Below are 13204 nucleotides of genomic sequence, written 5' to 3'. Positions count from 1 at the left end.
AACTCTTAGCAAAGAATCTTAATTCCATCGAATTTTAACTATTTCATTTTTTAGTGGCAAAAACCCAATCCGAAAAATCTCTGGGATCTTTTTACGTATTATTCTTGACACCCCTGCACAGTCCAAGTCCAGTTCAACAATTTTTTTTGGTGAACAATTATTGTGTAGGAACCAAAAAATCCAATCCAATGCAAAGGTCAAAAAAAATGCAAAAATAATATAAAATTATTTGTCATTTAGGAAACATTCAATGTCTTTGCTTTGAATTACAATTAACTTGAGTACACCGAATTTATATGACTCGTATACATTGACATCCTACAATTAAAGAAATAAATAAACATCGAAAAACACGCGTATAGATTGGACTGCCGGGGTTTACCGGCTTATATAATATCGATTAAGCGATTAAATAACTGTAACTGGTTAGATAATACAATATAACATTGACTAAATACTTTATTATGACATTATTTTCCTCGCACAAACTTGAATGAATTTAATTTGGAATCATTTTCACTTACACCTACAATCATTCATGTACATATTTAGGAGAATATATATATATATATATATATATGTATTTAAATACATATTCATTTACGATAAATAGAATATGAAAATAAATGCCGTAATTGAGAATATATATGCTTATGGGTTCCCGAGTGCCAGCGCATCTTTAATAACCATGTCATTCACAGCGCCCGTAGCACACGGAATGCTAATCCACATTCCAGATCGCAGCGCTGCGCCGCTTGCCCCTTCTTTTTGGCCTTGGCTTCAGCGGTTCCGACGCGTTTCATCCACGTGCCAGTCCGTGGTCGTTGGACAGGCGATGGGCCTCCAATCGGCTCAGCCGCCGCCCTCACGAGCTCATCATACTGTCCAGGAAGGAGTGTTTGTTGACGACCTTCGTGGTCGCAATCAAGAACTCTACGTTGTTGTCCTCCTGGGCGGCTAGGAACCGTAGTGCGGCGATTTCGGCGAAGGTGCACCCGCCCACGAAGCAGACCAGCACCACTCGTGGCACGTTCAACAGCGATCCCTCGGTGACCGTGGTGCCTGTGTGGCGTCCGCCAATCCCCACCAGCTGCGCTTGGAAATCTTCGAACGTCGGACCGGGCAGATTAGTGATCTGGCTCTTGAGCGACTGCCATCCTAGCGGCTTGAGCGAGTGCTCCACGAGGCGAGCGGTCAGTGGAGCGTAGAAACTGTGCACGTAGCTGATATCCTTCGGCTCCACCTCGACATTGTCGTCCACAGTGAGATGAAGTGTCTGTAAAAAGCAAAGTTTTTTTAATAATCACCATAGAAAAATCTTATCACAACCCTCTAATTTGATTTCTAACTGATTATAGGTTAAATTGTTTTTGATTTCGACTCTAATTAAATATGAATATGACTGATGCCATATATGTAAGTTTGAGTTATAAGTAATGTTTGGTGGTCTAATTGTTTAGTATAATCTAGGGAATTTTAGGAATGCGGTAAATCATAATTCTAAGAAATGTTTCGCTTAGACTTCTCCCAAATTTGATAATCTACTTATTTAACTAAACTTTTAGGGATGTTACTAAATGTTACTAAAAATTAAATGTGAATTAAGGGATGACCACTAGGGCTTTTAGATAGTTGCTCACCTTTCGCAGCACGCTGTAGGCCCGCGACTCCGTCTGCAGGTGCAGAAGACCCGACTTCTCCAGGTTGCTGATGGTGAGCAGCACCTCGAGGCCGTAGACGTGGACCAGCTCGCGCTTGTAGTGGTTGAGCAGCTTCTCTTTGAGCCCAGAGGCGGCGTTGCACTGGAGGCAGATGAGCCGCAGGACGCGCCGCAGGTCCACCTTGCTGGCGATCAGGTCCTCGATGTAGGCGCTCGGCTTGTCAATGTCCGCGCAGACCATAAACTCTTGCTCAGCGGCCAGGTCGTCGGCGAAGCGCACCGCGTTCACCTGCCCGTGCAGGAGCCCGGCGATGGCCGTATGCTCCGAGGTGGCCTTCTTCTGGACCATCAGTTGCGGCAGCAGGTTCTCCACAAAGCTCTTGATCTCCTGCACGCTCTTGTCCTGCGAGGTGGCGTGCATCTGGTTGTGAATTTCGCGCGCTTTGCGGGCGAGCAGTTTGGTGACCTCGTTGAAGTGCTTGTTTCGCAGCTCCGCGTACAGCTGTTCCCCAGAGTGTAGGAGGATGATCTTCTTCTCGGTCTCGCCCAGCAGGGACTGCGATTCCTCGACCCGCGGGCCACTGCCTCCGCTCCCGGGAATGGATCCGTCGGAGGGGAAGTTCTCCGCAGGCAGCCGCAGCTTGTTCTGCCGGATGCCGTAGAACTCGTCGATGAGCCCCTCATATGTGAGTTGTGTGGCCAAAGGGCTGAGCAGGTCGATGCCCCTGTCGAGCAGGATCAACTGGTCAACAACGCCCTTATCGCCGTTGTATAGCGTCCGCTCGTCTCGTCCCAACTGCTTGGCGTGCTCCCAAACCCTGTGCGCGAACTCGCCCTTGCCATAGATCTTGGGGATGCGCCCGTAGAGCCGCTGCAGCTGCACCAGACCCACTGCAGCCTGGTACAGCGAACTGGTGTCGCCGTCCACGCTTACGTCGCGGAAAGCGTTGGGTAGCTCCATTGACACCAGGTCGGCGTCCAGCGGCAGGTAGTTCCAGGCCAGCTCCTCAATGCGCCCAAAGCTGCCCAGCACGCCACTGGCCTCCAGTTGGCTGATGCACAGGCAGGAGCGACGCGGGGCGAAGAGGATGTGGTACTGGCGTCCGGACGCCGCGCGCCCACCGGTCTTCACGTGTCCTGCCAGTTGCTCCATCAGCGCCACCTTTGGGCGCACCAGGTACACAACGTTGGCTACCTCGCGCGGCAGGTGGAGCTCCGGCTTGAGGGCCAACAGCCGGATGTCTCGGTCGGCGAAGAGTTTCGGCCGAGTGACCAGGTCCAGGGGACCAATCATGTCCTCGTCCAGGACGATGACCTTGGAACCCTCGATGCGATCCAACTGCTGAACCAGTTCGCGGCAGGCGGCCTCCTGCAGCAATTGCAGGTTGACCCGCTGCCCGTGACCCTTCAGGTGGGGAAACATGCTCTGTGACTCGCGAATTATGTTCTTTATCTCACTGCGGCTTCCGGTTGACGGTGGCTCCCGTATCCTCAATGGCTCGACTCGGTGCGTTGGCGGGTTGCTGCAACGCCCACGAATTTCGGCTGCGGAAGATCAGAACCGCGACTGTGGGCGTTCTATAACAGCTGATTGGGCCTGCGCCTGCGCCGCAGTGGGACCGTAGCCCTCTGCCCCGAAAATCCCTTTTTACGGCTGTACTTCGCTCCCGTTTTACGGACCAATCACACCAACGCACGACTGATATATAAATCAAATAGACGATAAATAGTAAAATGTTAAATAAAAACACTATTTATGTCTTTCTATTGATTATTTCAAAAACATTTTGAACGTGTATATAAAAAAATAAAATACTTATTACAGAAAATACGAAAAAGAAGGATAACTATTAAAAATAATAAATATAAATATATACATTTGGGTATATTTATTTTATTGCTTATAAATATTTGTCTGCTTTTTGGTCATCATATTCCGGCAATCACCAATGACATCCTATACTAAAAGCAAACGCTGCTGAACGCGCCCATTATTTGACCGTGACTAGTGTTACCACAGCCTGAAAATTAAATACCAACTGCCGTGTTGCGATGCAAATTTTCTTCGATTTGTTTACGCCGCTTTTATTTGCTTGAATTTGATAACCGCGACATGGCGACCAACTAAAATGATCGCCTGCATCGCACCGAAGGATCGAAATAACCAAGAGATTACCGGCAGCTGACAACCCTGTCTCCGCACTCAACCGAAAAGAAAAGGAGAGCCACTCAAAATTTAACTCGATTTCTGGCAATTCGGCTGCTTAACTGTAAATAGCGAAGCGCGCAACTGTAAATCGCAACTGCAGTGATGAGTAAAACCGATCCGGTGCGCCAAGTGCTCGCCAATCTGATTTTCGAGACTCAGTAAGTGGATTGAGTGCACAGGTGGCCAGTCGCTGTGATCTAAAGTCTACCGTCTCCTCTTCTTCTTCTTCTTCACCGCCGCTTTCTACATCCTCCATTTTGAAACGGCAGGGCTCCCTATACGCCGGACAGCATTCTGCGAGAATTCCGGGCCACCCATGAGAAGCGTCTGCCAATCCACGAGCTGCTCCAGGTGCTGGTGATCATAAGCCGGAAAAGACCCAACTTCGAGCAGGTGATCACCGAGATCAAGCAGATCCTGAAGAGGTGAGTGTGATGGTGCTCCTGGCTTCCACCTTAATGTATACCTTCTCTTCCAGTAAGGATCCCATGTACGCACTGCTCGTCTTCGCTGAACGATATAGTGAAGACGGTCTACACCTTCGGTCCAGTCCGTTGAGTAATGAGATGGCGTCATTAGCAACCTCGCCGCTGCCGAGCAAGTCCTCGCTAAGCACATTGTCGGAAGTCCACGCCTCCGCTTCCTGCACCTCCCGAGGCAGTCTCGTTGACGAGCCACAGGGTATCGCTACTTCGACACCGTCGAAGTCCTGCGAATCCGAGACCGCCTTCAGCAAAGGACTCATCCCTAGGCGTCGCCAGTTGCAGTCGCAACGGAGCCAAGGTTCAAACAGGGAGGAGCGCGGCGATTTGAGTGTGGTGAGAGCGAAATGTGTTCGCTGCCGACTCTGTCCAGTCAACTAAACCTGTTCCTTTGCCCCAGATAAAGGAGCGGGTGCTGAATGCCGTGTCTAACCGATCGATGAGCAGCTATCGTACCCTGACCAGTGAAGCCGCAAGCGGAAAAACGTCAAGCAGCCTCAAGACAGGAACGCCCCCTGCGGTGCCGCCGACAGGCGTGCCCGACGAATATCGCACCCATTTGCTTTGGGACTACTACAAGGTGGACGGGAACCAGATGCCGAAGACGGAGATCGCAGCCCTGCCGCTTGTCAGCCAGCAGCGAGTGATTCTCGATGAGCTGCTGCATTGCCTAACGGGAGTGCGCGAGAACTTCGTTGTTCCCGTTCTGCCCGATCCATCTAGCGTGGGCCTGGCCAGGTTCGAGACGGTTTTCGTCGTAAACACGCATCTAGACCGCTCACTGGCGGAGCTAGTGCAGGAAATCTTGCCATTGGCCTCGCACTTCATGGGCATCCAGAAGATCGTCACAGCCACCGACGGCCAGGGTCAGGTTATCAACTCGCTGAATGAGGCGCTGCAGGAGCTTACCTACGACTTCTACGTAAGAGTTATACCTCCCACTCTTTGTATATGCCTAACTAACAGGTCGCCCTTTTCCTAAATCTAGCTGTTGATCGTACAGGCCGAACAGGAGCTGCACCACCAGCAGCTGACAATACAGAAACTGCTCTACTACCTGCAACCGACGCTCTGGGTGATGGAGGAGGTCTGGACGACATTGGTGGACATTCAACTAAACGAGGACCGGGGTGCCGCAGTGCTGACGCACCTGCACGAGCGGATCAAGCGGCTGGAAGGCGACCGGGCGGCTCAAAAACTGATCATCGGGCTGACGCGCAAGGCGGCTGAGCCGTATATGCGAATGCTGAAGCTGTGGATCCAAAAAGGCGTGATCGTTGATCGCAACCAAGAGTTCCTCGTGGAGGACAACGAGGTGATTCATCGCGACGAGCTGCCCGAGCACTATTCGGATGACTACTGGGAAAAACGCTACACCGTTCGCCGTGACCACATACCAGCGTTCCTTGAAAAGTACTCGGACAAGATCCTGCGCACCGGCAAGTACCTTAATGTGGTCAGGCAGTGCGGCAAGCGAGTGATGCCCACGCAGCAAATGCACCTTGAGTTCGACCCGAACAGCGAGCGCTACGTTTCCGTTATCAACGACGCCTACTACTTCGCCGCGCGCATGCTGCTGGACGTGCTGCTGGCGGAGAACGACCTGATGGGCCACCTTCAGTCGGTGAAGCGCTACCTTCTGCTCAACCAGGGCGACTTTACCATGCAGTTTATGGACGCATGCGAGGACGAGTTGTCAAAGAACGTAGATCATGTGCTGCCCATGACACTGGAAAACCTACTGGGGCTTACACTGCGCCTATCGTCCGCCCGCAACGATCCGTACAAGGACGATCTGCACTGCGAGCTGCTGCCCTATGACCTGGTCACGCAGATGTCGAAGATTATGAACCAGAAGGAAGAGTACTGGCAGGCACAGCACCGCCTTGACCTCAGCGGCATTGAGTGCTTCGCTTTTACCTACGAGGTGAAGTGGCCCGTCTCGCTGGTTCTAAACCACATCGCCATCTCCAAGTACCAGATGCTCTTTCGACAGCTCTTCTACTGCAAGCATGTGGAGCGTCAGCTTTGCAAGTGGGTTCCCCGTTTCTTCTCCCTCCGTCTGTCTCAAATCCTCGAAGCTTATTCTTCCCGCTCTTCTTTTGCCTGCAGGATTTGGAAGGAAAACGCTATTGCGAAAAAGTTCTCGCCGCAAGCGGCTGAGCTTTATCGGTCGGCGTTTACTCTGCGCCAACGCATGATGAACGCCATCCAGAACCTGGAGTACTACATGATGATAGAGATCATCGAGCCCAACTGGCACATCTTCATCGAGAAGATGAAGAATGTGGAAAATGTGGACAACGTGCTGCGACTGCACCAGGACTTCCTCGACTCGTGCCTCAAAAACTGCATGTTGACGGAGTCGTCGCACCTCAACCGTGCCATTTTCAAGCTGTGCAAGATCTGTCTTAAGTTCTGCGAGTTTATCCAGGTGAGTCCACCGGCGAAGGCACCAGGTGGCTAAGTTATCCAGCTATTCCCGGCGTCTGCTTCTCCCGTACAACTTTCTTGTCTTGTTCTTTGCTCTGCTTTTACACTCTCTGTCTCTCCCGCCTACCAATGCCTTCAATTCCAATTCCGAATCATCCATTCCCTTGCCCGCCTTCTCAGCGCTCGCAGCGTTTCTTCCTGGACGCCGAGCTCAAGTCAATGGTATGTGATAGCACCTACGACAGCGCGGACAGCTCCGAATCCGAACCGGAGAGCTCGCAACGGCCCCAGGTATTGTGTAGGCTTGTGCTTACCTTATTCGTTTCAGTTCCTGCGTTCTTTTGTACTTCTGTTGGCGGTGGCTCCTGTTCCGCTTTGCTCCCAAGGGAGTATAGCTGGTTCGCATGTCGGCATGGAATCCGATTCTTAATGATATGATTTCATCCCGAAAGCGGGTTGCATGTTGTTACCTATCCACTTTTGACTTCTGATTTATTTTTATGCATTATATTTTTATTGGTGTTATTTATATATGTGCATGAAATTTAATTAAGTCCTAAAACCGTACGCCTTAAAAATGTTAACGTTAAGTTAAATCGTTGTACATTATTTTAAAGTCTTACCCAGACAAAGTAACACAATACTAGATTGTTTTTTAATTAAAAACAAGGATGGTAGCCCTTAACCCTGCAGTTATAACAAAATGGAATTTTGTCATAAGAAACATCAGATAAATCAAGACCAATTGGTAATTTTTCGTTTATTTTAAGGATACATAAATGGCCATTTTATTTGAATTTTAAATTTGATCAAAATGACAACCTTATCAGCAACGTTCTGCCCAAATTATAAAATTAATTAATCAAATTTTGTTATGAATGCAGGGTTTTATATACTTCTGCAAATTTATTCTTAAAATATATTGCATTCGAGGGTCATATCGTTTTCCAGTAGTTAAGCGCCCTTACCATATAAATATTTATCGTAATTTATTTATATTAGCAATGAATATGAATTTTTTTACATTATTATTTATACAATATTGACTACAATTACTTATACATTTTTTTTAATGTATCCCAATGATTAATGTGTGCTTTTTGTGTTCTCTGCCAGTGTGAAACATCTTTGGATCCAGCGGATACTTTTTCGGAGCGGGTTAGGCGTTTTGATCTAGAATTCACCGCCTTGCTTATTTCGTTCCTTACGCAAATCACAAATATGGCCAAAAAGAACACCGCCGATCGTTTCATGAATCTCGTGCACAGAATCAACTTTAATGCATTCTATTCCGATCAAATGGATAAGCTTTGTGTGAAGGATGCCATGGGCTAAGCCAAGTCTTCGAACAAAAAGGATATGGAAGGCAGAAAAGACAAGAATAAAGTATTAGATAAATGAATTTATTAATCATGATTCACACATTTTTCTCATCATTCCCGCATGTCTTCTAATTTGCCATCCAACTAAGCACACAAATTGTTTTTCGTTTAGTTGTAAAAATCGAATTCTAATATTTATGTTTTAATAAACCCAATTAAATTGTCTGTCGCTGCCGTTTGCGTCTACACAATTGCAATCAACGTCACTGGACACGGTTTTTATGGACAACGTAAGCCAGCGGCGTTGAATGCTGGCTGTGCCGCCGACGTAGATCCTTCACTTCGTCCTTTCTGCCGCAACAAACCCGATCTTGCTCTGGTCGCCATTGCACTTATTCCAGAAACCCCATCCTCACTGTTATACCTATCAAATGTATATGACAGCTGAGACATGAGTTCCAGTTTAGCTGCAACAATCGTTTGTCCTGGTGGCCTTTTACCCCTTTGGTCCCTTCTGGTTGCTCCTGGCGGGATAGTTTTGGTATGGCAATAAGCAAGTTCACTTTTTTTTATCCTTGACCCTTTTTAGAGGTCAGGTGGTGATCTTTCGATACCAGTAATTTATTAAAGCTGCGTCCTGTGGAAATAACTTGAAAGGGAAAAAGGCTGTCTAATGAGTTTCTGGCTAACATATATAAAGCTAATTTAATAATTTTTTACTGTCCTGCTTTGCACAAATAAAACCACTAAAATACACATATGTTGTGTCTCCCTTCAATTTCTAAGTACCTTGTTTTACGCGGGTTTTATTTTCCCTTAATCTCAGTTTAACTATTACAAATCATAGTCAAATCTAAAGATTGTTTAAGTAAAATAAAATTATACAATAATATTACTAAATCCTTGGACTTGATCCTTGATCTAAACTTTTTAATTATATTGGTATTCTTAGTTTCGAGCTGTTAATAAATCGTCAAAAGTAAATAAAAAACGAAGTGTTTTTTCTTCCAGTAAGACATTTTGGGAAAGTCATTTCCTTTTTTTCGTTTTGGGAACTTAATTGTAGTTATAAGTCTTCAAAGCATTAAATGAGACATCCTGATTAGTCTCATCAGGCGAGAGCTTATAAATACTGAGCCTGCAGTTTTATGCTTTGATAAAGTTCCAATTCTGGTTTAAAAATACGCCATTTATAATTTAATGGATTGTTTTTATCGGTACTCAATGCTTTCTCCGCTTTTGAGGGACAGAATGTCCGAGTGGACAGGCTGAAAAGAACACACATCGCACATACGCCCCGATACACACCCACAAAAGCCAATTTGCAGGCAAGTTTTATGTAGTGCAAAGTCTGGTGGCCACATATATGTATCTACATATATACATACATATGTACTGCAAATATTGGAGTATATAAATATGCAGTCGCAGGGGCATATGGGTGCGTCTGTATGTTCGCCATTAGCCGTCATCAATGTCCAACCGTCATCTCTATAACATCTCCCGCAACTCCCGCATCTCCTGGCCCCCGGAATTCAACCCTCTGCTCCACAAGCAATTGGCAATTTAAGCTCGCATGAATTATCGACAATCAATTATGGTTTTTGGCCATGTCGCTCTCCGGACTCCATCCTCGTTCAGCGTTCTGGTCTCGAAAAGCCGGACTTGGACAGCCGGACAAACGGACAGACAGACAACCGGACAGCCGGACAACCGGACAACTGGACAACTAGACAAACGGACAGCCGGACCCGGATAGTCGGATGGTCGGATGGCCGGACGGGGCGTGCCTGTGTGCGATTGTGCGCGTCTGTATATGTTAATTAATCAAAAGCCCATCTATCTATCGATTCGGCATTTACAGACATATGCAAATTAAAAGCGTACAAGCAGCTCATTAATGTGCGCAGAAAAGCCTTCAATAACAAATGCGCTGATAGCAACAATTATAGCAACATCAGCATCCAAAGGAAAACAAACATGAATATCGTATCGCTTTAAAAACAATGATTTCATTTCGTTTACATTTTCTCATTAGCTTAAATACACAGTTTTCCATTAAAGTTTGCCACCCGGAGTTCACATAGAATAGTTCGTAAAACCACTAACCATACAATATATGTTGTATGGTTAGTGGTAAAACATTGGCTTTAGACCCTCAAAAGCACATTAGTAAATCTTTGAAATACCTCCATCTTTGCTGGCCACAGGTTTTTTTTGTATTTTTGTAAGAAGGAATATATATTTATATAATATATTTATTATTAAAGTTAGGTTCAAAGAATTAGTGAAGTTACTGCACCTGTATTTTTTATGAGTTGATCATTTTGTTTTCTTCCTTTGTTGAAGTGTTTTTAAAATCAAGATAAAAATATATAATTTAAGGAGTTACATGGGTTTTACGGATTTGGTTAAACGATTTGTATATCTAAAATACAAAAAATTTCAAATTCTTCTTTAAAAACCGAATTTTAGCCAATGTTAAATCTTTCAAATAATCGTTTTTCATATAATATATGTACGAGTATATCGGAAAGCATTAATCCGATTGATATTTGAAAACTTGAAGAGTAATCCCCATAATTGAATTCGATTGAAATTGACACACTTTCAATAGAAGCTGCTATGGCAGATATTTTCGATATGGTCGTATTATAGACATATTGAATTTTATTAAAACTGTATCGATATTTTATGGATGTTATAAAAAGGTTTGTTTAGGTCGTGAACAACTATTTGTAAAAATGTTTTCATAGATACATTACATGTTGCTTATATAAGGACATCTTGGTCCTTTCCTTGGTGCAATTAATTTAATTAGGATTAGCTTCGCGTAGCTCTTTTTTTTTTGAGAAACCCGGGCACTGTCGAATTGGAAGATTTAGCCAAACTCTGACCAAGGCACGGCTTCGACGACGTGAATATCTCACCGAATATCGATTGCAGGAAGGTGCGATACTCGCGTGATCGAGGCCAGACCTTGGTGTGGAATGGATGATGCTGGCAGTGGATGGGTCGGGATCTAAGATTTGGGATCTGGTGCTAGCGGAGAGGTCAGTCTGCTGGTCAGTGCACCGCTCCGCCATTAATGAGAACTAATCCAATGCTGCCGACTCGTCATTGGAGATGCCCTCACCAATGGCGAGGTGATGCTGTTTGCAGGCGGTTCCCGAGGTCCTGGTCCTCCAACGTTCGAGGACTCCGGAATCTCTGAGTGCAAACAACCCCCACATCCGTATCGGAATCAGTTTACATACTGGATGTAGGCAGTGTTTAAATTCAAGAATTCATCGTAGTTTCACCGTGGAAGCCCTTGATTTGTTGTAATTAAGTGTTTAAACTGGTAGTTAATGGTAGATAACTGCAGAAAATTTCTAAGGTTTCGTATTGTATATAGAATTTGTCATACAGTACGAAATCCCGGAAACTTGCTGCGATAATACCAAGATGTCTCCGGCCCGAATGGTCTTATTTCCCCGATGTAGTGACAGCGTAGGAATGAGTATGTTCTATATGTTTTATATAAATTTGGAAATAATATTTGTATAGCCAAGTACAATGCGCTAAATGGGGAAAAAAAAGTCAGTGGGCGGGATGTCTCGAATTTATTCAATTAGAAGGCCATACAGCTCGACGGATGTTGGATGTCGCCATGACTCTCACATGGGACATCGGGACTTTGGTGGCAAGCCAGCCGCCTTTTCAGCGGCACGTGTCCTTGGACAATGGACCGCACTACAAGCGCCCCACTTAGAAGGAAATCCGCCCCGAAACGCCCTCCAGGTAACACTTAATTGGGTGATACAATCACATAAATATAACTAAAAAGTGTCCTGCGATCCAAGGCTCTAAACGTCAGTAAACTCTCAATAGCTGTTTCATTGTTACATTAGCTTTGACCAAAAAGTATATCACTTAAAACATACATTTTCGAAATTTGGAAAGATATCTAAGTAAGTTTAAGTAAACACTTATTTAACCCAAAACTTATAAGATTTTTTTAATTTTATTATAATATAAATCCAAAATATATTAACCAAAAAAACCCAAACAAAGCTAATATTATATATCCCCGCTGCTATAACGAAAATTGTATTGTAATGTTTACCCCGAAATTCATAACTGACTCTCATGGTCCTTCGGAACTCTAAAGTATTCATCAGCACGGATATCTCAAAATGGGAATCGGAAACAAATGAAATGATTGCATTCAATAAGTTTAATAGATTTGCCACTCAAAGCGTGACCCATATACATATAAACAGAGCGAATCAGACAGACGCACGCGGAGTACCGAACAATCGCAATGAAAATTGGCGAACTTTATTCGCATGTTGTGGGCGTGGCATTGGGATTCACGTTTGTTTTTTTGTTCGTTTGGGGTGGCATTGGTATAGGTGGTAGTGGAGGTGGATGTGAAGGTGGAGGATGTGGAGGCCAGCAGGCAGGCAGATGCCATTGTCATTCTGGGCGGAATTAGGAAGCTCCTGAAAACAGGAGGTGACGAAATTAGCACACCCAGCCGCACACACGTGACACGGTTTTTGACTTCTTTTGACTCCTTGACTCCCGCCGCCATCCTTTGACTGCTCCTGTTGCTGTTTGTTGTTGCTGGTTGTTGGTCGTTGGTCGCTGGCAGGACTCGTTGTACTGCCAAGTGGAGGCACGTGTCTCAGCAAATTGGGTGATGACGTCGAAGGAACTGAGGTGGGACTGGGACTGGGAATGGGCATGGTCATGGGCATGTCCTGGAGGCGATGGCCGGGGGCAAGGCCGCAGCCAGGGGTCTGGAGCGGATGTTGCTGCACTTGTAATGCGGATGCGGATGCGGGTGCGGATGCGGATGTGGACGTGCACGGCAGCCACATGCCGGCAAACAATGGCATTGCGCTGACGCCAACGCCAACACACACACGCAGAAACTGGATCTGAAGGACCTCCAACACACACACACACACACACACGCATAAACAGGAGATGGGGGACCGCCAGGAGGAGGATGCAGGAGGCATCAGTCGACCAATCCTCTGGGCGCCAGTCCATGCATGTGCGGCTAAACAATGGCTCCAAAACAAACTCTTCAATGGCATCGTTGCAT

General features: G+C 45.9%; 2 protein-coding genes across 3 annotated transcripts; one reads left to right on the top strand and one right to left on the bottom strand.

Annotated features, from left to right (window-relative positions):
• Positions 1-434: 434 nt before the first annotated feature.
• Positions 435-3276, bottom strand: LOC108043061 (vacuolar protein sorting-associated protein 33A). Its single transcript, XM_017121604.2, has 2 exons — positions 1641-3276; positions 435-1276 (listed from the first exon to the last, which is right to left on the bottom strand). The coding sequence occupies exons 1-2, from the start codon at positions 3081-3083 to the stop codon at positions 866-868; spliced, it is 1854 nt and encodes a 617-aa protein (XP_016977093.1). The 5' UTR covers positions 3084-3276; the 3' UTR covers positions 435-865.
• Positions 3277-3700: 424 nt separating this feature from the next.
• On the top strand, positions 3701-8331 carry LOC108043029 (gamma-tubulin complex component 2 homolog). Of its 2 annotated transcripts, XM_017121560.1 has the most exons (8): positions 3701-4027; positions 4139-4294; positions 4348-4687; positions 4752-5273; positions 5340-6385; positions 6464-6785; positions 6965-7075; positions 7901-8331. In XM_017121560.1, exons 1-8 carry the CDS (start codon positions 3972-3974, stop codon positions 8117-8119), a joined length of 2772 nt encoding a protein of 923 aa, XP_016977049.1. In that variant the 5' UTR covers positions 3701-3971; the 3' UTR covers positions 8120-8331. The 2 variants fall into 2 exon arrangements, with proteins under 2 accessions (XP_016977049.1, XP_016977059.1); XM_017121570.1 differs by lacking the exon at positions 6965-7075 and having other exon boundaries at positions 3703-4027.
• The last annotated feature ends 4873 nt before the right edge of the window (positions 8332-13204 follow it).

Source organism: Drosophila rhopaloa, unplaced genomic scaffold, assembly GCF_018152115.1.
Source record: "Drosophila rhopaloa isolate 14029-0021.01 unplaced genomic scaffold, ASM1815211v1 contig_3, whole genome shotgun sequence".
NCBI lineage: Eukaryota > Metazoa > Arthropoda > Insecta > Diptera > Drosophilidae > Drosophila > Drosophila rhopaloa.
Note: the sequence above shows the minus strand (reverse complement) of the source record. Positions and strands in the feature narration are given on the sequence as shown.

Coding starts and splice junctions, on each gene's coding strand:
- LOC108043061 (XM_017121604.2), bottom strand. CDS start 3,083: ATGTTTCCCCACCTGAAGGGTCACGGGCAGCGGGTCAACCTGCAATTG. Junction 1,277..1,640: donor CCTACAGCGTGCTGCGAAAG/GTGAGCAACTAT, acceptor TGCTTTTTACAG/ACACTTCATCTCACTGTGGA.
- LOC108043029 (XM_017121560.1), top strand. CDS start 3,972: ATGAGTAAAACCGATCCGGTGCGCCAAGTGCTCGCCAATCTGATTTTC. Junction 4,028..4,138: donor AATCTGATTTTCGAGACTCA/GTAAGTGGATTG, acceptor TTGAAACGGCAG/GGCTCCCTATACGCCGGACA. Junction 7,076..7,900: donor AGAGCTCGCAACGGCCCCAG/GTATTGTGTAGG, acceptor GTTCTCTGCCAG/TGTGAAACATCTTTGGATCC.